This window comes from Coregonus lavaretus (assembly GCF_964263955.1).
Source record: "Coregonus lavaretus genome assembly, chromosome: 2".
NCBI lineage: Eukaryota > Metazoa > Chordata > Actinopteri > Salmoniformes > Salmonidae > Coregonus > Coregonus lavaretus.
In genome coordinates, this window is record NC_139989.1 from 748943 (window position 1) to 774661 (window position 25719).

Here is a 25719-nt window from a genome sequence, read left to right on the forward strand (position 1 = left end):
TTTCCTCTTGTAACCACTCTCCCTCTACTATAGCAGTCTAGTCCCTCCACCCTTTCCCCTTGTAACCTCTCTCCCTCTACTATAGCAGTCTAGTCCCTCCACCCTTTCCTCTTGTAACCTCTCTCCCTCTACTATAGCAGTCTAGTCCCTCCACCCTTTCCTCTTGTAACCTCTCTCCCTCTACTATAGCAGTCTAGTCCCTCCACCCTTTCCTCTTGTAACCTCTCTCCCTCTACTATAGCAGTCTAGTCCCTCCACCCTTTCCTCTTGTAACCTCTCTCCCTCTACTATAGCAGTCTAGTCCCTCCACCCTTTCCTCTTGTAACCTCTCTCCCTCTACCAAAGCAGTCTAGTCCCTCCACCCTTTCCTCTTGTAACCTCTCTCCCTCTACTATAGCAGTCTAGTCCCTCCACCCTTTCCTCTTGTAACCTCTCTCCCTCTACTATAGCAGTCTAGTCCCTCCACCCTTTCCTCTTGTAACCTCTCTCCCTCTACTATAGCAGTCTAGTCCCCCCACCCTTTCCTCTTGTAACCTCTCTCCCTCTACCATAGCAGTCTAGTCTCCACCCCTTCCTCTTGTAACCTCTCTCCCTCTACTATAGCAGTCTAGTCCCTCCATCCTTTCCTCTTGTAACCTCTCTCCCTCTACCATAGCAGTCTAGTCCCTCCACCCTTTCCTCTTGTAACCTCTCTCCCTCTACTATAGCAGTCTAGTCCCTCCACCCTTTCCTCTTGTAACCTCTCTCCCTCTACCATAGCAGTCTAGTCCCTCCACCCTTTCCTCTTGTAACCTCTCTCCCTCTACAATAGCAGTCTCTCCACCCTTTTCTCTTGTAACCTCTCTCCCTCTACTATAGCAGTCTAGTCCCTCCACCCTTTCCTCTTGTAACCTCTCTCCCTCTACCATAGCAGTCTAGTCCCTCCACCCTTTCCTCTTGTAACCTCTCTCCCTCTACCATAGCAGTCTAGTCCCTCCACCCTTTCCTCTTGTAACCTCTCTCCCTCTACTATAGCAGTCTAGTCCCTCCACCCTTTCCTCTTGTAACCTCTCTCCCTCTACTATAGCAGTCTAGTCCCTCCACCCTTTCCTCTTGTAACCTCTCTCCCTCTACTATAGCAGTCTCTCCACCCTTTCCTCTTGTAACCTCTCCCTCTACTATAGCAGTCTAGTCCCTCCACCCTTTCCTCTTGTAACCTCTCTCCCTCTACTATAGCAGTCTAGTCCCTCCACCCTTTCCTCTTGTAACCTCTCTCCCTCTACCATAGCAGTCTAGTCCCTCCACCCTTTCCTCTTGTAACCTCTCTCCCTCTACTATAGCAGTCTAGTCCCTCCACCCTTTCCTCTTGTAACCTCTCTCCCTCTAATATAGCAGTCTAGTCCCTCCACCCTTTCCTCTTGTAACCTCTCTCCCTCTACTATAGCAGTCTAGTCCCTCCACCCTTTCCTCTTGTAACCTCTCTCCCTCTACCATAGCAGTCTAGTCCCTCCACCCTTTCCTCTTGTAACCTCTCTCCCTCTACTATAGCAGTCTAGTCCCTCCACCCTTTCCTCTTGTAACCTCTCTCCCTCTACTATAGCAGTCTAGTCCCTCCACCCTTTCCTCTTGTAACCTCTCTCCCTCTACTATAGCAGTCTCTCCACCCTTTCCTCTTGTAACCTCTCCCTCTACTATAGCAGTCTAGTCCCTCCACCCTTTCCTCTTGTAACCTCTCTCCCTCTACTATAGCAGTCTAGTCCCTCCACCCTTTCCTCTTGTAACCTCTCTCCCTCTACCATAGCAGTCTAGTCCCTCCACCCTTTCCTCTTGTAACCTCTCTCCCTCTACTATAGCAGTCTAGTCCCTCCACCCTTTCCTCTTGTAACCTCTCTCTCTCTACTATAGCAGTCTAGTCCCTCCACCCTTTCCTCTTGTAACCTCTCTCCCTCTACTATAGCAGTCTAGTCCCTCCACCCTTTCCTCTTGTAACCTCTCTCCCTCTACCATAGCAGTCTAGTCCCTCCACCCTTTCCTCTTGTAACCTCTCTCCCTCTACTATAGCAGTCTAGTCCCTCCACCCTTTCCTCTTGTAACCTCTCTCCCTCTACTATAGCAGTCTAGTCCCTCCACCCTTTCCTCTTGTAACCTCTCTCCCTCTACTATAGCAGTCTAGTCCCTCCACCCTTTCCTCTTGTAACCTCTCTCTCTCTACTATAGCAGTCTAGTCCCTCCACCCCTTCCTCTTGTAACCTCTCTCCCTCTACTATAGCAGTCTAGTCCCTCCACCCTTTCCTCTTGTAACCTCTCTCCCTCTACTATAGCAGTCTCTCCACCCTTTCCTCTTGTAACCTCTCCCTCTACTATAGCAGTCTAGTCCCTCCACCCTTTCCTCTTGTAACCTCTCTCCCTCTACTATAGCAGTCTAGTCCCTCCACCCTTTCCTCTTGTAACCTCTCTCCCTCTACCATAGCAGTCTAGTCCCTCCACCCTTTCCTCTTGTAACCTCTCTCCCTCTACTATAGCAGTCTAGTCCCTCCACCCTTTCCTCTTGTAACCTCTCTCCCTCTACTATAGCAGTCTAGTCCCTCCACCCTTTCCTCTTGTAACCTCTCTCCCTCTACCATAGCAGTCTAGTCCCTCCACCCTTTCCTCTTGTAACCTCTCTCCCTCTACTATAGCAGTCTAGTCCCTCCACCCTTTCCTCTTGTAACCTCTCTCCCTCTACTATAGCAGTCTAGTCCCTCCACCCTTTCCTCTTGTAACCTCTCTCCCTCTACTATAGCAGTCTAGTCCCTCCACCCTTTCCTATTGTAACCTCTCTCCCTCTACTATAGCAGTCTAGTCCCTCTACCCTTTCCTCTTGTAACCTCTCTCCCTCTACTATAGCAGTCTAGTCCCTCCACCCTTTCCTCTTGTAACCTCTCTCCCTCTACTATAGCAGTCTAGTCCCTCCACCCTTTCCTCTTGTAACCTCTCTCCCTCTACCATAGCAGTCTAGTCCCTCCACCCTTTCCTCTTGTAACCTCTCTCCCTCTACTATAGCAGTCTAGTCCCTCCACCCTTTCCTCTTGTAACCTCTCTCCTTCTACTATAGCAGTCTAGTCCCTCCACCCTTTCCTCTTGTAACCTCTCTCCCTCTACTATAGCAGTCTAGTCCCTCCACCCTTTCCTCTTGTAACCTCTCTCCCTCTACTATAGCAGTCTAGTCCCTCCGCCCTTTCCTCTTGTAACCTCTCTCCCTCTACTATAGCAGTCTAGTCCCTCCACCCTTTCCTCTTGTAACCTCTCTCCCTCTACTATAGCAGTCTAGTCCCTCCCCCCTTTCCTCTTGTAACCTCTCTCCCTCTACTATAGCAGTCCCTCCACCCTTTCCTCTTGTAACCTCTCTCCCTCTACTATAGTAGTCTAGTCCCTCCACCCTTTCCTCTTGTAACCTATCTCCCTCTACTATAGCAGTCTAGTCCCTCCACCCTTTCCTCTTGTAACCTCTCTCCCTCTACTATAGCAGTCTAGTCCCTCCACCCTTTCCTCTTGTAACCTCTCTCCCTCTACTATAGCAGTCTAGTCCCTCCACCCTTTCCTCTTGTAACCTCTCTCCCTCTACTATAGCAGTCTAGTCTCCACCCTTTCCTCTTGTAACCTCTCTCCCTCTACTATAGCAGTCTAGTCCCTCCACCCTTTCCTCTTGTAACCTCTCTCCCTCTACTATAGCAGTCTAGTCCCTCCACCCTTTCCTCTTGTAACCTCTCTCCCTCTACTATAGCAGTCTAGTCCCTCCACCCTTTCCTCTTGTAACCTCTCTCCCTCTACTATAGCAGTCTAGTCCCTCCGCCCTTTCCTCTTGTAACCTCTCTCCCTCTACTATAGCAGTCTAGTCCCTCCACCCTTTCCTCTTGTAACCTCTCTCCCTCTACTATAGCAGTCTTTGGTGATTGGACTGATGGAGGTAAACAGACATCTTGCTGCTACCACATTTAACAATGTGTGATTCCTCCACCATTATGTCGTCATTTAAAATAAAGTGAATCATCTTTGGTTCATATTCTTGTTTGTGGTAAGGAGGTTTAGTAGGGGAATATGAATAGTACTGATGACTGTATTACAATTATGTTGGTAAGGCTGACTTGACTGAAATATTATGATTTTTTTGGTATTGTAATACTTTCTGGTCTCATCACCTGCTGCTTGCATTTCAATAGCTAAGTTGTTTATGAATTACACAATTGTCAGAAAGTGAGGAAAAATCAGGCAAAGATGTTGTAATATCTTAGTGCAGAACAACATTGCATGGACATTATTTGGGGTGAGACTGAAAATTATATTATAGATAAAGAATACCGACGATCAAGGTAAGAATAGACGTTTTGCTGCTGTTTGATGAAACTGTTGCGGCACTTTGCTATTGTTTGTAATTTGAGCATTGGTTTGATTAGCTAACGTAGCTAACTAGCTAGCTATGGTGGAGAGGTTGATTTGATGCAACAAATTAACGTTTGCAGCCGATCTGAGCTCATGCCTGTTAGATAGTTAATCTACCCTGAATTTATTTGTGAATATGGCTGAGATAATTGAAGAATAAGTATGTTGAGGGTCAATATTGTCAAGGTATAATGAGTTAGCTAGCCAGCTAGCCAACTAGCCAGCTAGCCAGCTAGCCAACTTGTGCTAACTATAGCTGGGCTGTTGGGAAGAGCGGTGAACACGGGGGCTGTTCTCAGGGCAGGTTTGCCGGTTTTGACTAGCAGAAGTGACTTTTCATAGCACAGGTTAGGAAAACTTAAGCAGCAGGTTAGGAGAATTAGGTTAAGGTTAGGAAAAGGGTTGGCTAAAATACTACAATTGTCCCTGACGTGATTCAAACATATCTAGCTACAACCAGACCTGCCCTGAGAACAGTCTTGGTTTCCACTAATGCGATGCTGCAAACCCGGGAGCAAACATTACAACGTCAACTAACTAAACAGATATACAGTTGAAGTCGGAAGTTTACATACACTTAGGTTGGAGTCATTAAAACTCGTTTTTCAACCACTCCACAAATGTCGTGTTAACAAACTATAGTTTTGGCAGGAAGAAGCCACTGCTCCAAAACCGCCATAAAAAAGCCAGACTATGGTTTGCAACTGCACATGGGGACAAAGATCGTACTTTTTTGAGAAATGTCCTCTGGTCTGATGAAACAAACATAGAACTGTTTGGCCATAATGACCATCGTTATGTTTGGAGGAAAAAGGGGTTTGCTTGCAAGCTGAAGAACAACATCCCAACTTTGAAGCACGGGGGTGGCAGCATCATGCTGTGGGGGTGCTTTGCTGCAGGAGGGACTGGTGCACTTCACAAAATAGATGGCATCACGAGGAAGGAAAATTATGTGGATATATTGAAGCAACATCTCAAGACATCAGTCAGGAAGTTAAAGCTTGGTCGCAAATGGGTCTTCCAAATGGACAATGACCCCAAGCATACTTCCAAAGTTGTGGCAAAATGGCATAAGGACAACAAAGTCAAGGTATTGGAGTGGCCATCACAAAGCCCTGACCTCAATCCTATAGAAAATGTGTGGGCAGAACTGAAAAAGTGTGTGCGAGCAAGGAGGCCTACAAACCTGACTCAGTTACACCAGCTCTGTCAGGAGGAATGGGCCAAAATTCACCCAACTTATCGTGGGAAGCTTGTGGAAGGCTACCTGAAACGTTTGACCCAAGTTAAACAATTTAAAGGCAATGCTACCAAATACTAATTGAGTGTATGCAAACTTCTGACCCACTGGGAATGTGATGAAAGAAATAAAAGCTTAAATAAATCATTCTCTCTACTATTATTCTGACATTTCACATTCTTAAAATAAAGTGGTGATCCTAACTGACCTAAGACAGGGAACTTTTACTAGGATTAAATGTCAGGAATTGTGAAAAACTGAGTTTAAATGTATTTGGCTAAGGTGTATGTAAACTTCCGACTTCAACTGTAATTTCAATAAAGGCTATCTGGTTTGAATTCCATTTTGAATATGGCTTAGATATGGCTAAGAACAAAAATATATTGAGGGGAAAAACTCACTTTAACATGCATTGGCCAATCAAAATATAATATAGACAGCTCTGAATAATCAGTTCAGAGCTGTCAGTTTTCTAATACATCATTTGAAGGGCCAGATGAGAGTTTGGAGTGATACAGCTCTTAAAAAGTAAATTGGATTTTGGGAAGTTGACGCGTCTCCAAATATCTTCAGATGATGTAAATCTGTTTGTCTCTGAGACAGCCCTCTGGACTTAAATAATTATCCACTTTTCAATTAATATCATAGGACATTACTTCAAACTTTTTCGTCAAATAATTTAGATTAGCGTGAGTGTGTGTGAGTATGAGTGCTCCTTATATACTTATAAGACTGTAATGTATTCTGGGTGAAGCATATTGATGCATTCAGTTCCTAAGTGTCACTAAACATAGTAGATATCAAGCTGTGATGACCAATATTGATTATTTAATGTTCACATTTAGGCAAGTGGTCGATAACATTGTGGATTTATTGAATGGTCCTCTTTTAAAACCAATTTGCATCGACTGTCTTCATGGAGGTGTTCTCTAACTGGAGAAACATAAATCCATGTTGCCACAGCAACGTCTCCTTAACCCTTACTCTATCAGACTGTAATTGTGAGATGAACAGAGGCCCACTGCCACTCTATATCTCATGCTGATCATCCATACTCCAGCCAGCCTGTCAGAGGTCTTGGAAGGAAAGGAGAGACAATGAGACAGAGGTTCCAACAACTACAGGCTTGATATGAAGGGATCGATGCCAGGGTATAAATAGTCTTCAGGATTGGCTGGATTCCTGTTAGTTTACAGGAAAGAGTAATCACTCGCTAGCAGTGTTTGAGTTGGACTTATAGTTTTCCATTTCTTAATTAAAAATATTTTGTCTAAACTTTCACTGATTGTCCAAATGAACTGTGCAGACAGAACCAGTGGACTGGACAGGACTGATTGATCGATGTAGCTGTATGTGTTGCCTCTTGCCTGACTCTCCCCGTCCCCATTAGAACTACACACTCCCTCTGACCATCTAAACTCTGGGGGAGGTTGGTACTCCATCTAAGCTCTCCAGGAGGTTGCTACTCCATCTAAACTCTGGGGGAGGTTGCTACTCCATCTAAACTCTGGGGGAGGTTGCTACTCCATCTAAACTCTGGGGGAGGTTGGTACTCCATCTAAACTCTCCAGGAGGTTGCTACTCCATCTAAACTCTGGGGGAGGTTGCTACTCCATCTAAACTCTGGGGGAGGTTGCTACTCCATCTAAACTCTGGGGGAGGTTGGTACTCCATCTAAACTCTGGGGGAGGTTGGTACTCCATCTAAACTCTGGGGGAGGTTGCTACTCCATCTAAACTCTGGGGGAGGTTGCTACTCCATCTAAACTCTGGGGGAGGTTGGTACTCCATCTAAACTCTGGGGGAGGTTTCTACTCCATCTAAACTCTGGGGGAGGTTGCTACTCCATCTAAACTCTGGGGGAGGTTGCTACTCCATCTAAACTCTGGGGGAGGTTGGTACTCCATCTAAACTCTCCAGGAGGTTGCTACTCCATCTAAACTCTGGGGGAGGTTGCTACTCCATCTAAACTCTGGGGGAGGTTGCTACTCCAACCTCCCCCAGAGTTTAGATGGAGTAGCAACCTCCCCCAGAGTTTAGATGGAGTAGCAACCTCCCCCAGAGTTTAGATGGAGTAGCAACCTCCCCCAGAGTTTAGATGGAGTACCAACCTCCCCCAGAGGAAGCCTTTAAAGAATAAAACATATTCCAAAACATGCATTCTGTTTGCAACAAGGCACAATTGGCCCAGCGTGTCCGGGTTTGGCCGGTGTAGGCCGTCATTGTAAATAAGAATTTGTTCTTAACTGACTTGCCTAGTTAAATAAAGGTTAAAAAAATAAAAATAATAATACTGCAAAAAATGTGGCAAAGCAATTACGGTTTTGTACTGAATACAAAGTGTTATGTTTGGGGCAAATCCAACACATCACTGAGTACCACTCTCGATATGTTCAAGCATGGTGTTGACTGCATCATGTTATGGGCATGCTTGTCATCGGCAAGGGCTAGGGTTAAATAAAGTTAAATTATTGTCTTGCTGAAATGTGAATTAATCTACCAGTGTCTGGCAGACTAAACCAGATTTTCCTCTGGGATTTTGCCTGTACATAGCTCTATTCCGTTTCTTTATTATGTTTCTTTATTATGTTTTATGTGTTAAATAAAGGTTAAAAAAATAAAAATAATAATACTGCAAAAAATGTGGCAAAGCAATTACGGTTTTGTACTGAATACAAAGTGTTATGTTTGGGGCAAATCCAACACATCACTGAGTACCACTCTCGATATGTTCAAGCATGGTGTTGACTGCATCACCTAGCCCTTGCCGATGACAAGCATGCCCATAACATGATGCAGTCAACACCATGCTTGAACATATCGAGAGTGGTACTCAGTGATGTGTTGGATTTGCCCCAAACATAACACTTTGTATTCAGTACAAAACCGTAATTGCTTTGCCACATTTTTTGCAGTATTATTATTTTTATTTTTTTAACCTTTATTTAACACATAAAACATAATAAATAAACATAATAAAGAAACGGAATAGAGCTATGTACAGGCAAAATCCCAGAGGAAAACCTGGTTTAGTCTGCCAGACACTGGTAGATTAATTCACATTTCAGCAAGACAATAACCTAAAACACAAGCCTAAATCTACACTGGAGATTCTTTTTTGTTGAGAGCTCTAAATTCGGCTGAGAACATCACAGTAAAATGAAACCATGGTTGCTGTATTCACTAATGTGTCCCCTTTAAAATGCTGTTTCCCAGGCTTGGCTTTGTCGCTCAGAGGCAGAGGAAGTATATTATTTGTATGGATAAGCCAGAAAGTGTGACACACAACTCCCTACAAATGTTCATGTCAAATCCACAGTGTTAGTGGAAAGCAGGCTGAAGGGGCTTTCTGGACGCTGCGACGCTCACAGTGTTAGTGGAAAGCAGGCTGAAGGGGCTTTCTGGACGCTGCGACGCTCACAGTGTTAGTGGAAAGCAGGCTGAAGGGGCTTTCTGGACGCTGCGACGCTCACAGTGTTAGTGGAAAGCAGGCTGAAGGGGCTTTCTGGACGCTGCGACGCTCACAGTGTTAGTGGAAAGCAGGCTGAAGGGGCTTTCTGGACGCTGCGACGCTCACAGTGTTAGTGGAAAGCAGGCTGAAGGGGCTTTCTGGACGCTGCGACGCTCACAGTGTTAGTGGAAAGCATGCTGAAGGGGCTTTCTGGACGCTGCGAAGCTCACAGTGTTAGTGGAAAGCAGGCTGATGGGCTTTCTGGACGCTGCGACGCTCACAGTGTTAGTGGAAAGCAGGCTGATGGGGCTTTCTGGCACTATAAGGCTCTGGACGCTGCGACGCTCACAAAGCGCTCTGTACACCAAAATATCAGTTGGAACTGGTCAAGAACCGCTCAAACATCGAAGAGTTAAACACAGACTGTGCTGATCCAGAATGCCTTGAGAGAGAGATGCCTTCCATCCAGACTGACAGTCAGTTTGGAGAGAGAGAGATGCCTTCCATCCAGACTGACAGTCAGTTTGGAGAGAGAGAGATGCCTTCCATCCAGACTGACAGCCAGTTTGGAGAGAGAGAGAGATGCCTTCCATCCAGACTGACAGCCAGTTTGGAGAGAGAGAGATGCCTTCCATCCAGACTGACAGTCAGTTTGGAGAGAGAGAGATGCCTTCCATCCAGACTGACAGCCAGTTTGGAGAGAGAGAGATGCCTTCCATCCAGACTGACAGCCAGTTTAGAGAGAGAGAGAGATGCCTTCCATCCAGACTGACAGCCAGTTTAGAGAGAGAGAGATGCCTTCCATTCAGACTGACAGCCAGTTTGGAGAGAGAGAGAGATGCCTTCCATCCAGACTGACAGCCAGTTTAGAGAGAGAGAGATGCCTTCCATCCAGACTGACAGCCAGTTTGGAGAGAGAGAGAGATGCCTTCCATCCAGACTGACAGTCAGTTTGGAGAGAGAGAGATGCCTTCCATCCAGACTGACAGTCAGTTTGGAGAGAGAGAGATGCCTTCCATCCAGACTGACAGCCAGTTTGGAGAGAGAGAGATGCCTTCCATCCAGACTGACAGCCAGTTTGGAGAGAGAGAGATGCCTTCCATCCAGACTGACAGCCAGTTTGGAGAGAGAGAGATGCCTTCCATCCAGACTGACAGCCAGTTTGGAGAGAGAGAGAGATGCCTTCCATCCAGACTGACAGCCAGTTTGGAGAGAGAGAGAGATGCCTTCCATCCAGACTGACAGTCAGTTTGGAGAGAGAGAGAGATGCCTTCCATCCAGACTGACAGTCAGTTTAGAGAGAGAGAGATGCCTTCCATCCAGACTGACAGTCAGTTTGGAGAGAGAGAGATGCCTTCCATCCAGACTGACAGCCAGTTTGGAGAGAGAGAGATGCCTTCCATCCAGACTGACAGCCAGTTTGGAGAGAGAGAGATGCCTTCCATCCAGACTGACAGCCAGTTTGGAGAGAGAGAGAGATGCCTTCCATCCAGACTGACAGCCAGTTTGGAGAGAGAGAGAGATGCCTTCCATCCAGACTGACAGCCAGTTTAGAGAGAGAGAGATGCCTTCCATCCAGACTGACAGCCAGTTTGGAGAGAGAGAGATGCCTTCCATCCAGACTGACAGCCAGTTTGGAGAGAGAGAGATGCCTTCCATCCAGACTGACAGCCAGTTTGGAGAGAGAGAGATGCCTTCCATCCAGACTGACAGCCAGTTTGGAGAGAGAGAGAGATGCCTTCCATCCAGACTGACAGCCAGTTTGGAGAGAGAGAGATGCCTTCCATCCAGACTGACAGCCAGTTTGGAGAGAGAGAGATGCCTTCCATCCAGACTGACAGCCAGTTTAGAGAGAGAGAGAGATGCCTTCCATCCAGACTGACAGCCAGTTTGGAGAGAGAGAGATGCCTTCCATCAAGACTGACAGTCAGTTTGGAGAGAGAGAGATGCCTTCCATCCAGACTGACAGCCAGTTTGGAGAGAGAGAGCTGCCTTCCATCCAGACTGACAGCCAGTTTGGAGAGAGAGAGAGATGCCTTCCATCCAGACTGACAGTCAGTTTGGAGAGAGAGAGATGCCTTCCATCCAGACTGACAGTCAGTTTGGAGAGAGAGAGATGCCTTCCATCCAGACTGACAGTCAGTTTGGAGAGAGAGAGATGCCTTCCATCCAGACTGACAGCCAGTTTGGAGAGAGAGAGAGATGCCTTCCATCCAGACTGACAGCCAGTTTGGAGAGAGAGAGATGCCTTCCATCCAGACTGACAGCCAGTTTGGAGAAAGAGAGATGCCTTCCATCCAGACTGACAGCCAGTTTGGAGAGAGAGAGATGCCTTCCATCCAGACTGACAGTCAGTTTGGAGAGAGAGAGATGCCTTCCATCCAGACTGACAGCCAGTTTGGAGAGAGAGAGATGCCTTCCATCCAGACTGACAGCCAGTTTAGAGAGAGAGAGAGAGATGCCTTCCATCCAGACTGACAGCCAGTTTGGAGAGAGAGAGAGATGCCTTCCATCCAGACTGACAGCCAGTTTGGAGAGAGAGAGATGCCTTCCATCCAGACTGACAGCCAGTTTGGAGAGAGAGAGATGCCTTCCATCCAGACTGACAGTCAGTTTGGAGAGAGATAGATGCCTTCCATCCAGACTGACAGCCAGTTTGGAGAGAGAGAGATGCCTTCCATCCAGACTGACAGCCAGTTTAGAGAGAGAGAGAGAGATGCCTTCCATCCAGACTGACAGCCAGTTTGGAGAGAGAGAGATGCCTTCCATCCAGACTGACAGCCAGTTTGGAGAGAGAGAGATGCCTTCCATCCAGACTGACAGCCAGTTTGGAGAGAGAGAGATGCCTTCCATCCAGACTGACAGCCAGTTTGGAGAGAGAGAGAGATGCCTTCCATCCAGACTGACAGCCAGTTTGGAGAGAGAGAGATGCCTTCCATCCAGACTGACAGCCAGTTTGGAGAGAGAGAGATGCCTTCCATCCAGACTGACAGCCAGTTTGGAGAGAGAGAGATGCCTTCCATCCAGACTGACAGCCAGTTTGGAGAGAGAGAGAGATGCCTTCCATCCAGACTGACAGCCAGTTTGGAGAGAGAGAGAGATGCCTTCCATCCAGACTGACAGCCAGTTTGGAGAGAGAGAGAGATGCCTTCCATCCAGACTGACAGCCAGTTTGGAGAGAGAGAGAGATGCCTTCCATCCAGACTGACAGCCAGTTTAGAGAGAGAGAGATGCCTTCCATCCAGACTGACAGCCAGTTTGGAGAGAGAGAGAGATGCCTTCCATCCAGACTGACAGCCAGTTTGGAGAGAGAGAGATGCCTTCCATCCAGACTGACAGCCAGTTTGGAGAGAGAGAGATGCCTTCCATCCAGACTGACAGCCAGTTTGGAGAGAGAGAGATGCCTTCCATCCAGACTGACAGCCAGTTTGGAGAGAGAGAGATGCCTTCCATCCAGACTGACAGCCAGTTTGGAGAGAGAGAGAGATGCCTTCCATCCAGACTGACAGCCAGTTTGGAGAGAGAGAGAGATGCCTTCCATCCAGACTGACAGCCAGTTTGGAGAGAGAGAGATGCCTTCCATCCAGACTGACAGCCAGTTTGGAGAGAGAGAGATGCCTTCCATCCAGACTGACAGCCAGTTTGGAGAGAGAGAGATGCCTTCCATCCAGACTGACAGCCAGTTTGGAGAGAGAGAGAGATGCCTTCCATCCAGACTGACAGCCAGTTTGGAGAGAGAGAGAGATGCCTTCCATCCAGACTGACAGTCAGTTTGGAGAGAGAGAGAGATGCCTTCCATCCAGACTGACAGTCAGTTTAGAGAGAGAGAGATGCCTTCCATCCAGACTGACAGTCAGTTTGGAGAGAGAGAGATGCCTTCCATCCAGACTGACAGCCAGTTTGGAGAGAGAGAGATGCCTTCCATCCAGACTGACAGCCAGTTTGGAGAGAGAGAGATGCCTTCCATCCAGACTGACAGCCAGTTTGGAGAGAGAGAGAGATGCCTTCCATCCAGACTGACAGCCAGTTTGGAGAGAGAGAGAGATGCCTTCCATCCAGACTGACAGCCAGTTTAGAGAGAGAGAGATGCCTTCCATCCAGACTGACAGCCAGTTTGGAGAGAGAGAGATGCCTTCCATCCAGACTGACAGCCAGTTTGGAGAGAGAGAGATGCCTTCCATCCAGACTGACAGCCAGTTTGGAGAGAGAGAGATGCCTTCCATCCAGACTGACAGCCAGTTTGGAGAGAGAGAGAGATGCCTTCCATCCAGACTGACAGCCAGTTTGGAGAGAGAGAGATGCCTTCCATCCAGACTGACAGCCAGTTTGGAGAGAGAGAGATGCCTTCCATCCAGACTGACAGCCAGTTTGGAGAGAGAGAGATGCCTTCCATCCAGACTGACAGCCAGTTTGGAGAGGGAGAGATGCCTTCCATCCAGACTGACAGTCAGTTTGGAGAGAGAGAGATGCCTTCCATCCAGACTGACAGTCAGTTTGGAGAGAGAGAGATGCCTTCCATCCAGACTGACAGCCAGTTTGGAGAGAGAGAGAGATGCCTTCCATCCAGACTGACAGTCAGTTTGGAGAGAGAGAGATGCCTTCCATCCAGACTGACAGTCAGTTTGGAGAGAGAGAGATGCCTTCCATCCAGACTGACAGTCAGTTTGGAGAGAGAGAGATGCCTTCCATCCAGACTGACAGCCAGTTTGGAGAGAGAGAGAGATGCCTTCCATCCAGACTGACAGTCAGTTTGGAGAGAGAGAGATGCCTTCCATCCAGACTGACAGCCAGTTTAGAGAGAGAGAGAGATGCCTTCCATCCAGACTGACAGTCAGTTTGGAGAGAGAGAGATGCCTTCCATCCAGACTGACAGCCAGTTTGGAGAGAGAGAGATGCCTTCCATCCAGACTGACAGCCAGTTTGGAGAGAGAGAGATGCCTTCCATCCAGACTGACAGCCAGTTTGGAGAGAGAGAGATGCCTTCCATCCAGACTGACAGTCAGTTTGGAGAGAGAGAGATGCCTTCCATCCAGACTGACAGTCAGTTTAGAGAGAGAGAGAGATGCCTTCCATCCAGACTGACAGTCAGTTTAGAGAGAGAGAGATGCCTTCCATCCAGACTGACAGTCAGTTTAGAGAGAGAGAGAGATGCCTTCCATCCAGACTGACAGTCAGTTTAGAGAGAGAGAGAGATGCCTTCCATCCAGACTGACAGCCAGTTTAGAGAGAGAGAGAGATGCCTTCCATCCAGACTGACAGCCAGTTTGGAGAGAGAGAGATGCCTTCCATCCAGACTGACAGTCAGTTTGGAGAGAGAGAGATGCCTTCCATCCAGACTGACAGCCAGTTTGGAGAGAGAGAGATGCCTTCCATCCAGACTGACAGCCAGTTTGGAGAGAGAGAGATGCCTTCCATCCAGACTGACAGCCAGTTTGGAGAGAGAGAGATGCCTTCCATCCAGACTGACAGCCAGTTTGGAGAGAGAGAGATGCCTTCCATCCAGACTGACAGCCAGTTTGGAGAGAGAGAGATGCCTTCCATCCAGACTGACAGCCAGTTTGGAGAGAGAGAGATGCCTTCCATCCAGACTGACAGTCAGTTTGGAGAGAGAGAGAGAGAGAGAATCATTATAACCCCAGCAGGGTTGCAGGTTAGCAATTATTGTCATGAGTCTTGTCCTGGAGGCAGAACTGGGTGATTTCACCTTAGATAGGCCGGCTGCAAAGTCAAAATTGGCTATATATTTTTGGGATTAGATGAGTTTATTAGTCACATGCACATGTAATTGCAGGGTACAATGAAATTCTTAAGATCAGAGCTCCAATAATGCAGGTCAGGTTAACAGATTGGTTAAGGTTGGGGTTAAGGTTAGGGTTAAGGTTAGGGTTATTGTCTGTGTCAGCTAGTGACCACTCTGCAGAGCTGCCTCCAGAACAACATTCATGATGAAATACGCTAACCTGCGCAGGGTTCTGGTGTGTCAACAACCTTCCTCCTAAAGGCAGTAAACAGTGACAGTAAAGTCAACATCTGTAACAGTAAACTGTGTGCTGAGATAAAGCAGGCTGATGACGGCACTCCACTCTGTCCATGATGTGGGTGAATAACGAAACAGTTGTCAGCAGAAGGTAATGTGTTGCAGTGGCCAGAGATGTAGTTGGTGATGAGGACTGATAAGCAGACTACTGTCTGGACTTCTGCTTCTCATCTCCTGTCTGAACTTCTGCAATTCTCTGCTGGCTGGGCTCCCTGCTTCCAGAACTCTGCAGCCTGTCTGGTGTTTGGCCTTTCCAAGTTCTCCCATGTCACCCCTCTTCTCTGTCCTGGCGCTGTCATTACCCTCGACCTCTACCCGTGTGGTGTGTTTCCTAGGTAACCTCTACCTGTGTGGTGTGTTTCCTAGGTAACCTCTACCTGTGTGGTGTGTTTCCTAAGTAACATCTACCCGTGTGGTGTGTTTCCTAGGTAACCTCTACCTGTGTGGTGTGTTTCCTAGGTAACCTCTACCCATGTGGTGTGTTTCCTAGGTAACCTCTACCCGTGTGGTGTGTTTCCTAGGTAACCTCTACCTGTGTGGTGTGTTTCCTAGGTAACCTCTACCCGTGTGGTGTGTTTCCTAGGTAACCTCTACCCGTGTGGTGTGTTTCCTAGGTAACCTCTACCCATGTGGTGTGTTCCCTACACTCTTAGAAAATAGGGTTCCAAAAGGGTTCTTCGGCTGTCCCTATAGGCTAACCCTAAACCTTTTAACTATTCTCCCTCCTATAGGAGAACCCTTTTTGGTTCCATGTAAAACCCTCTGTTTAAAGGGTTCTACATGGAACTCAAAAGGGTTCTACCTGGAACCAAAAATGGTTCTTCTAAGAGTTCTCCTATGGGGACAGCCGAATAACCATTTTTTTCTAAGAGTGTAGGTAACCTCTACCTGTATCCTGTGTTCCCTAGGTAACCTCTACCTGTATCCTGTGCTCCCTAGGTAACCTCTACCTGTATCCTGTGTTCCCTAGGTAACCTCTACCTGTATCCTGTGTTCCCTAGGTAACCTCTACCTGTACCCTGTGTTCCCTAGGTAACCTCTACCTGTATCATGTGTTCCCTAGGTAACCTGTCCAAGACATGTACCTCAGAGGGTTGGACTGAGATGCACCCGCTGGACATCGCCCTGAACTGTGGTTATAACGCCAACAACACTGGAGATGACGTGAGTCCAGTTCTCCCCATCCTGTCTGCCTCTCTGCCACTTACTGAATAATGCTGTGTGCTGAGCGCTTAGTGCTTTTTGAGGTCGGTTCCATTATCAAAAAAGAATCACTGTTTTCGAATTTCGTTTTTACATTAAATGCACTATGCATTAAGTTGGTTGAATGCTGTAACAACACAGAATAAAACAATTAATACAAGTCCCATGATGGTAGTGACAGTCAATACTGCTGATCACTTATTAACCATCATTTCTTCACATTACTTTACTTTAATAAAATATTTCAGCTGTTGTGTATATTTGTTTTATTTGATGACTTTATGATGTTTTATTATTCCAAGTCATCATCTCATCTCTATAGAGCTGCTGTCTTTGCTGTCTGACTAAATCACTATTTTAGTATTTTTTCAAAGTAAATAAGGCATTCCCTTATGACTGCTGAATACCAACTATCAATCACTTAGATCATGTATTGGCTGGTAGAGACACCTCCCGAAGCATCCCCTCTCACCCTAACCCTAACCCTAACCCTCCCGAAGCATCCCCTCTCACCCTAACCCTAACCCTAACCCTCCCGAAGCATCCCCTCTCACCCTAACCCTCCCGAAGCATCCCCTCTCACCCTAACCCTAACCCTCCCGAAGCATCCCCTCTCACCCTAACCCTAACCCTCCCGAAGCATCCCCTCTCACCCTAACCCTCCCGAAGCATCCCCTCTCACCCTAACCCTCCCGAAGCATCCCCTCTCACCCTAACCCTAACCCTAACCCTCCCGAAGTATCCCCTCTCACCCTAACCCTAACCCTCCCGAAGCATCCCCTCTCACCCTAACCCTCCCGAAGCATCCCCTCTCACCCTAACCCTAACCCTAACCCTCCCGAAGCATCCCCTCTCACCCTAACCCTCCCGAAGCATCCCCTCTCACCCTAACCCTCCCGAAGCATCCCCTCTCACCCTAACCCTCCCGAAGCATCCCCTCTCACCCTAACCCTCCCGAAGCATCCCCTCTCCATCCCCTCTCCATCCCCTCTCCATCCCCTCTCCATCCCCTCTCACCCTAACCCTAACCCTCCCGAAGCATCCCCTCTCACCCTAACCCTCCCAAAGCATCCCCTCTCACCCTAACCCTAACCCTAACCCTCCCGAAGCATCCCCTCTCACCCTAACCCTCCCGAAGCATCTGCTCTCCATCCCCTCTCAATCTAGCCTTCTTAGCTGTCTCTTTCATGTAGCAGGCCCAAAATAAGTTTTGATCACGTGGACTGAGAATAACATTGATGTATACACGGACACAGTGACTGAGTTCATCAGGAAGTGTATATGGGATGTTGTTCTCACCGTGACGATTAAAACCTTTCCAAACCAAAAACCGTGGATAGATGGAAGCATTCGCGCAAAAATGAAAGCGTGAACCACCGCATTTAACCAGGGCAAGGTGACTGGGAGTATGGCAGAATACAAACAGTCCAGTTATGCCCTCTGTAAGGCAATCAAACAGGCAAAAACATCAGTACAGAGACAAAGTGGAGTCGCAATTCAATGGCTCAATCAAATCAAAATGTATTTGTCACATGCGCCGAATACAACAGGTGTAGACGTACCGTAAAAAGCGAATTTACAAGCCCTTAACCAACCAACCAACTAACTAACTAGCCTATTACCCTAACCCTAACCAACAATGCAGATTTTTTTTGTATATAAAAAGGGGGAAAAATCTGTTACAAAATACATAAATAAATAAACAAAAGTAAGAACATAAGTAACACAATAAAATAACAATAATGAGGCTATATACAGGAGAGGCTATATACAGGGGGTACCGGTACTGAGTCAATGTGTGGGGGTACAGGTTATTTGAGGTAATTGAGGTAATATGTACATGTAGGTAGAGTTATTAAAGTGACTATGCATAGATAATAAACAGAGTAGCAGCAGCGTAAAAAGGGGGTCAATGCAAATAGTCTGGGTAGCCATTTGAATAACTGTTTAGCAGTCTTATGGCTTGGGGGTAGAAGCTGTTAAGTAGCCTTTTGGACCTAGACTTTGGGCTCCGGTACCGCTTGCCGTGCGGTAGCAGGGAGAACAGTCTATAACTAGGGTGGCTGGAGTCTTTGACCATTTTTTGAGCCTTCCTCTGACACCGCCTGGTATAGAGGTCCTGGATGGCAGGAAGCTTGCTCCCGGACAAGCTAAACACCTTCTTCGCCCGCATTGAGGATAGCACAGTGTAGCCGACACGGTCTGCTCCCTAGGACTGTGAGCTCTCATTCTCCGTGGCCGACGTGAGTAAGACATTTAAGCATGTTAATCCTTGCAAGGCTGCGGGCTCAGACCGCATCCCTAGCCGCATCCTCAGAGCATGCACAGACCAGCTGGCTGGAGTGTTTACGGACATATTCAGTATCTCCCTATCCCAGTCGGCTGTCCCCACTTGCTTCAAGACATCCACCATTGTTCCCATACACAAGAAAGCGAAAGTAACTGATACAAATGACTATCGCCCAACACCACTCACTTCTGTCATCATGAAGTGCTTTGAGAGGCTAGTTAAGGATCATATCACCTCCACCTAACCTGACACCCTAGACACACTCAAATTCGCATAACACCCCATATCCACGGATGATGCAATCGCCATCACACTGCACACTGCCTTTCAACATCATAGCACCCTCCAAGCTCATCATTAACCTCAGGGCCCTGCGTCTGAACTCCACCCATTGCAACTGGGTCCTGGACTTCCTGATGGGCTGCCCCCAGGTGGTGAAGGTAGGAAACAACGCCTCCACTATGCTGATCCTCAACACAGGGGCCCCACAAGGTTGCGTGCTCAGCCCCCTCCTGTACTTCCTGTTCACCCATGACTGCATGGCCAAGCACGCCTCCAACTCAATCATCAAGTTTGCAGACGACACAACAGTAGTAGGCCTGATTACCAACAATGATGAGACAGTCTATAGGGAGGAGGTGAGGGCCCACACTGCCTGCCCTCCAAGACACCTACAGCACCCGATGTCACAGGAAGGCCAAAAAGATCATCAAGGACATCAACCACCCGAGCCATGGCCTGTTCACCACGCTATCATCCAGAAGGTGAGGTCAGTACAGGTGCATCAAAGCTGGGAACGAGAGATTGAAAAACAGCTTCTATCTCAAGGCCATCAGACTGTTAAATAACCATCACTAGCCAGCCTCCATACAATTGTCCGTAGAGCTCCAAGACAGGATTGTGTCGAGGCACAGATCTGGGGAAGGGTACCAAAAAATGTCTGCAGCATTGAAGGTCCCCAAGAACACAGTGGCCTCCATCATTCTTAAATGGAATAAGTTTGGAACCACCGAGACTCTTCCTAGAGCTGGCCGCCCGACCAAACTGAGCAGGGAGGTGACCAAGAACCCGATGGTCACTCTGACAGAGCTCTAGAGTTCCTCTGTGGTGATGGGAGAACCTTCCAGAAGGACAACCATCTCTGCAGCACTCCACCAATTAAGCCTTTATGGTAGAGTTGCCAGACGGAAGCCACTCCTCAGTACAAGGCACATGACAGCACGCTTGGAGTTTGCCAAAAGGCACATAAAGACTCTCAGACCATTAGAATCAAGATTCTCTGGTCTGATGAAACCAAGATTGAACTCCTTGGATTGAATGCCAAGCGTCACGTCTGGAGTAAACTTGTCACCATCCCTACGGTGAAGCATGGTGGTGGCAGCATCATGCTGTGGGGATGTTTTTCAGCGGCAGGGACTGGGAGACTAGTCAGGATCGAGGCAAAGATGAACGGAGCAAAGTACAGAGAGATCTTTGATGAAAATCTGCTCCAGAGCTCTCAGGACCTCAGACTGGGGAGAAGGTTCACCTTCCAACAGGACAACGACCCTAAGCACACAGCCAAGACAACGCAGGAGTGGCTTCAGGACAAGTCTCTGAATGTCCTTGAGTGGCCCAGCCAGAGCCCAGACCTGAACCCGATCGACCATCTCTGGAGACACCTGAAAATAGCTGTGCAGCAACACTCAATCTGACAGGGCTTGAGCTGATCTGCAGAGAATAATGGGAGAAACTCCCCAAATACAGGTGTGCCAAGCTTGTAGGGTCATACCTAAGAAGACTCGAGGCTGCAATCGCTGTCAAAGGTGCTTCAACAAAGTACTGCGTAAAGAGTCTGAATACTTTTTTAATTTTAATTTTTATAAATTAGCAAACATTTCTAAAAGCCGGTATCTGCTTGGTCATTATGGGGTATTGTGTGTAGATTGATGCGAGAAAAAAAACAATTTGTCACGTTGTATACTGATAGAAGACAGGCGCAGGAATGGAATGGAATGCGTAATAGGGCTTCTTATTACTCTTCCCAACATTAGGTACGGAAAACGACGGGGACGACGCCCAAAACAAAGACGTATATATATACCACAGGGATGTAACCCAAACAAAAGAGTGAGGTGTCAACCCGTAATAACAAGAGCAAACTACGTGGTACTCACGAGACCAACGGACATGGGACAATAATCGACAAGGACAATGGGGAATAGAGGGCACATATATACAGTGCCTTGCAAAAGTATGCATCCTCCTTGGCGTTTTTCCTATTTTGTTGCATTACAACCTGTAATTTAAATGGATTTTTATTTGGATTTCATGTAATGGACATAAAACAAATAGTCCAAATTGGTGAAATGAGAAAAATTACTTGTTTCAAAAAAGTCAAAAAAATTAATCATGGAAAAGTGGTGCCTTGTTCGGGCAGGTGTCGGCATTCGTCGTCACCGGAGTACTAACCACTGCCGCCACAATCATCATCACAATTGTCTTGTCAATCACACACACCTGGTTCTATTCCCCTAATTAGTCCGTGTATAAGTGTTCCCTCTGCCCCCTTGTGATTGTTTATTTGTGGAGGTTAGTGAAGCTCGGTGGAGCTTGTGTATTGTGTATCGACAGGAGTATTTTTCCCGTGTGCCTTGTATTTTCCAGTGCGCCTGTTTTGTGCCCTGGAGTGTGTTTGACGCATTTCTGCGTAAACCTGTATTTTGCGGATTAAAGCCTGTTATTCTGTGATTTACCCTCCTGCACCTGACTCCTTCATCACCACCTCATCACAGGTGCGTGGATATGTATTCACCCCCTTTGTTATGAACCCCCTTAATAACATCTGGTGCAATCAATTACCTTCAGAAGTCACATAATTAGTTAAATAAAGTCCACCTGTGTGCAATCTAAGTGTCACATGATCTGTCACATGATCTCAGTATAAATACACCTGTTCTGAAAGGCCCCAGAGTCTGCAACACAACTAAGTAAGGGGTACCACCAAGCAAGCGGCACCATGAAGACCAAGGAGCTCTCCAAACAGGTCAGGGACAAAGTTGTGGAGAAGTACAGATCAGGGTTGGGTTATAAAAATAAATCAGAAACTTGAACATCCATTAAATCCATTATTAAAAAATGGAAAGAAATGGCACCACCACAAACCTGCCAAGAGAGGGCCGCCCACCAAAACTCACGGACCAGGCAAGGAGGGCATTAATCAGAGAGGCAACAAAGAGACCCAAGATAATCCTGAAGGAGCTGCAAAGCTCCACAGCGGAGATTGGAGGATCTGTCCATAGGACCACTTTAACCCGTACACTCCACAGAGCTGGGCTTTACAGAAGAGTGGCCAGAAAAAAAGCCATTCCTTAAAGATAAAAATAAGTAAACACGTTTGGTGTTTGCCAAAAGGCATGTGGGACACTCCCCAAACATATGGAAGAAGGTGCTCTGGTCAGATGAGACTAAAATTGAGCTTTTTGGCCATCAAGGAAAACACTACGTATGGCGCAAACCCAACACCTCTCATCACCCCGAGAACACCATCCCCACAGTGAAGCATGGTGGTGGCAGCATCATGCTGTGGGGATGTTTTTCATCACCAGGGACTGGGAAACTGGTCAGAATTGAAGGAATGATGGATGGCGCTAAATACGGGGAAATTCTTGAGGGAAACCTGTTTCAGTCTTCCAGAGATTTGAGACTTGGACGGAGGTTCACCTTCCAGCAGGACAGTGACCCTAATCATACTGCTAAAGCAACACTTGAGTGGTTTAAGGGGAAACATTTAAATGTCTTGGAATGGCCTAGTCAAAGCCCAGACCTCAATCGAATTGAGAATCTGTGGTATGACTTAAAGATTGCTGTACACCAGCGGAACCCATCCAACTTGAAGGAGCTGGAGCAGTTTTGCCTAGAATAATGGGCAAAGATCCTAGTGGCTCTACAAAGTATTGACTTTGGGGGGGTGAATAGTTATGCACGCTCAAGTTTTCTGTTTTTTTTTGTCTTATTTCTTGTTTGTTTCACCCCCCAAAAAATGTTGCATCTTCAAAGTGATAGGCATGTTGTGTAAATCAAATGATACAAACCCCCAAAAAATCCATTTTAATTCCAGGTTGTAAGGCAACAAAATAGGAAAAATGCCATGGGGGGTGAATACTTTCGCAAGCCACTGTACACATACTAATCAGGGGGAACCAGATGTGCGTAATGAGACAAGACAGTCCAGGGTTGGTGGTAATGAACCAGATCAGTGACCCCTAGAAGGCCGGTGACGTGGACCTCCGAAACTGGTGAACGGAATGAATGAATAGTACCAGGGGGATCCGTGACACAATTTAATCCATTTTAGAATAAGGCTGCAACCTAACAAAATGTCAGAAAAGGTTTTGAATACTTTCCGAAGGCACTGCACACATTTCTTTTTGATTCCATATGTGTTATTTCATAGGTTTGATGGCCTCTTTATTATTCTACAATGCAGAAAATAGTAAAAATAAAGAAAAACCCTTAATTGAGTAGGTTTTCAAGCTTTTGACTGGTACTGTATATACACAAAAGTTTGTGGACAGCCCTTCAAATTAGTGGATTCGGCTATTTCAGCCAGACCCGTTGCTGACAGGTGTATATAATCGAGCACACAGCCATGCAATCTCCATAGCCAAACATTGGCAGTAGAATGGCCCATGCTGAAGAGCCGTCGTAAGATGCCACTTGTCCAACAAGTCAGTTCATCAAATTTCTGCCCTGCTAAAGCTTCCCCGGTCAACTGTAAGTGCTGTTATTGTGAAGTGGAAACATCTAGGAGCAACAACGGCTTAGCAGTGAAGTGGTAGGCCACCAAGCTCACAGAATGGGACCACCGAGTGCTGAAGCGCGTAAAAATCGTCTGTCCTCGGTTGCAATGGAAGCAAGTCCCTGTAGCAATGTTCCAACATCCTAGTGGAAAGCCTTCCCAGAAGAGTGGAGGCTGTTATGGTAGCAAAGGGGGGACCAACTCCATGTGAATGCCCATGATTTTGGAATGAGATTTTCGACGAGCAGGTGTCCACATACTTTTGGTCATGATAGTGTGTAATATATATATATATATATATATATATATATACATATATACTCCGGACTCTGACATTGCTCGTCCCTATATTTCTATATTTCTATATTTCTTAATTCCATTCTTTTACTTTTAGATTGGTGTATTGGTGTGGATTGTTAGATATTACTGCACTGTTGGAGCTAGGAACACAAGCATTTCGCTACACCCACTAAATATGTGTATGCGACCAATAACATTTAATTTGATTTAGGTGCACAATGGATTATGGTCATTGTAGTTAATTACTGAGCTAAACTATGTAGAATATTGGCCTGTTGGAAACTACAACTCCATACTACATCCCACAGTTCAGGCTGGATCTGATTTATCTCTAGAAGAACTTAACAATGTGCGCATTGAGCTCACAGAAAAACATTGAACAAAATGGAATTCAAATAATTGAACTGATTATTAATTACTGAAATGTCGGTTCATGTTCAGCACTACTGACTCTCTATCCATCTGTCCGTCTGTCTGTCTGTCTATCTGTCTGTCTGGTACTTGCTGAATAAAACACTATAAAAGTCTGCCTCCTCAGGAATAGAACCCAGTAGGGAAGCATCAAAGACAGCGAAGAGAGAGAAGAGGAGAGAACACAATCTCTTTAGTTTCTCTGTGGGTGGCAGTCAGTCTGGTGTGACTAGAGATGGTCCCGATGATTGCAAGGTGTCGTGGATCTCTCTCTGTTTCCGTTGTGGCTCATCATCATTACCTCAACCGCTGGCTGGAGCAGATTACAGTTCAACATAATGTCTCCATTATCTTTTCTACATCTTACAAGTCAATGAGTCTGACGGTCTGTATCCCAGTGACAGTGGAGGGCTTGACTTGGCTGATGCATATAGAACTAAAATTAAATGATAGTTTAGATAACAGAATAGTGTGTGATTTGTTCTCTATATGACGTCATGAAGAGGTGTTAATCTGAATATTTACGTTCACTTGAACCCTGCAGAGTCTGATCAACCAGCTGATGGAATATTCATAGCAGGGGTGTCAAAAAGACTGTTATCAAGCTGGACACAGTGAAGAGACTATAATGACTGTTATCAAGCTGGACACAGTGAAGAGACTATAATGACTGTTATCAAGCTGGACAGAGTGAAGAGACTATAAATGACTGTTATCAAGCTGGACAGAGGGAAGAGACTATACATGACTGTTATCAAGCTGGACAGAGGGAAGAGACTATAAATGACTATTATCAAGCTGGACACAGTGAAGAGACTATAAATGACTGTTATCAAGCTGGACAGAGGGAAGAGACTATACATGACTGTTATCAAGCTGGACAGAGGGAAGAGACTATAAATGACTGTTATCAAGCTGGACACAGTGAAGAGACTATAAATGACTGTTATCAAGCTGGACAGAGGGAAGAGACTATACATGACTGTTATCAAGCTGGACAGAGTGAAGAGACTATAAATGACTGTTATCAGGCTGGACAGAGTGAAGAGACTATAAATGACTGTTATCAAGCTGGACAGAGTGAAGAGACTACAAATGACTGTTATCAAGCTGGACAGAGTGAAGAGACTATAAATGACTGTTATCAAGCTGGAAACAGTGAAGAGACTATAAATGACTGTTATCAGGCTGGACAGAGTGAAGAGACTATAAATGACTGTTATCAAGCTGGACAGAGTGAAGAGACTATAAATGACTGTTATCAAGCTGGACAGAGTGAAGAGACTATAAATGACTGTTATCAAGCTGGACAGAGTGAAGAGACTATAAATGACTGTTATCAAGCTGGACAGAGTGAAGAGACTATAAATGACTGTTATCAAGCTGGACAGAGGGAAGAGACTGTAAATGACTGTTATCAGATTGGACAGAGTGAAGAGACTCTAAATGACTGTTATCAAGCTGGACAGAGGGAAGAGACTATACATGACTGTTATCATGCTGGACAGAGTGAAGAGACTGTAAATGTAGGTCCATTATAATTTCTACACAGTTTTTATTATTTGGTTTAAGTAATTTCAATATTGATTGAGATCGTTTTCCCCATCAAA

The 25719-nt window shown here is 46.4% G+C and overlaps 1 protein-coding gene across 1 annotated transcript in view; it reads left to right on the top strand.

Annotated features, from left to right (window-relative positions):
- The window catches only part of LOC311143070 (vasoactive intestinal polypeptide receptor-like), a gene marked incomplete at its 5' end in the record, with an annotated part of 262368 nt that overhangs the window by 89971 nt on the left and 146678 nt on the right, over window positions 1–25719 (top strand). The window contains one exon of the mRNA XM_084178882.1: window positions 16189–16289. Within this exon, the coding sequence (XP_084035008.1) occupies window positions 16189–16289 (101 nt within the window). The remainder of the gene's footprint in view (window positions 1–16188; window positions 16290–25719) is intronic.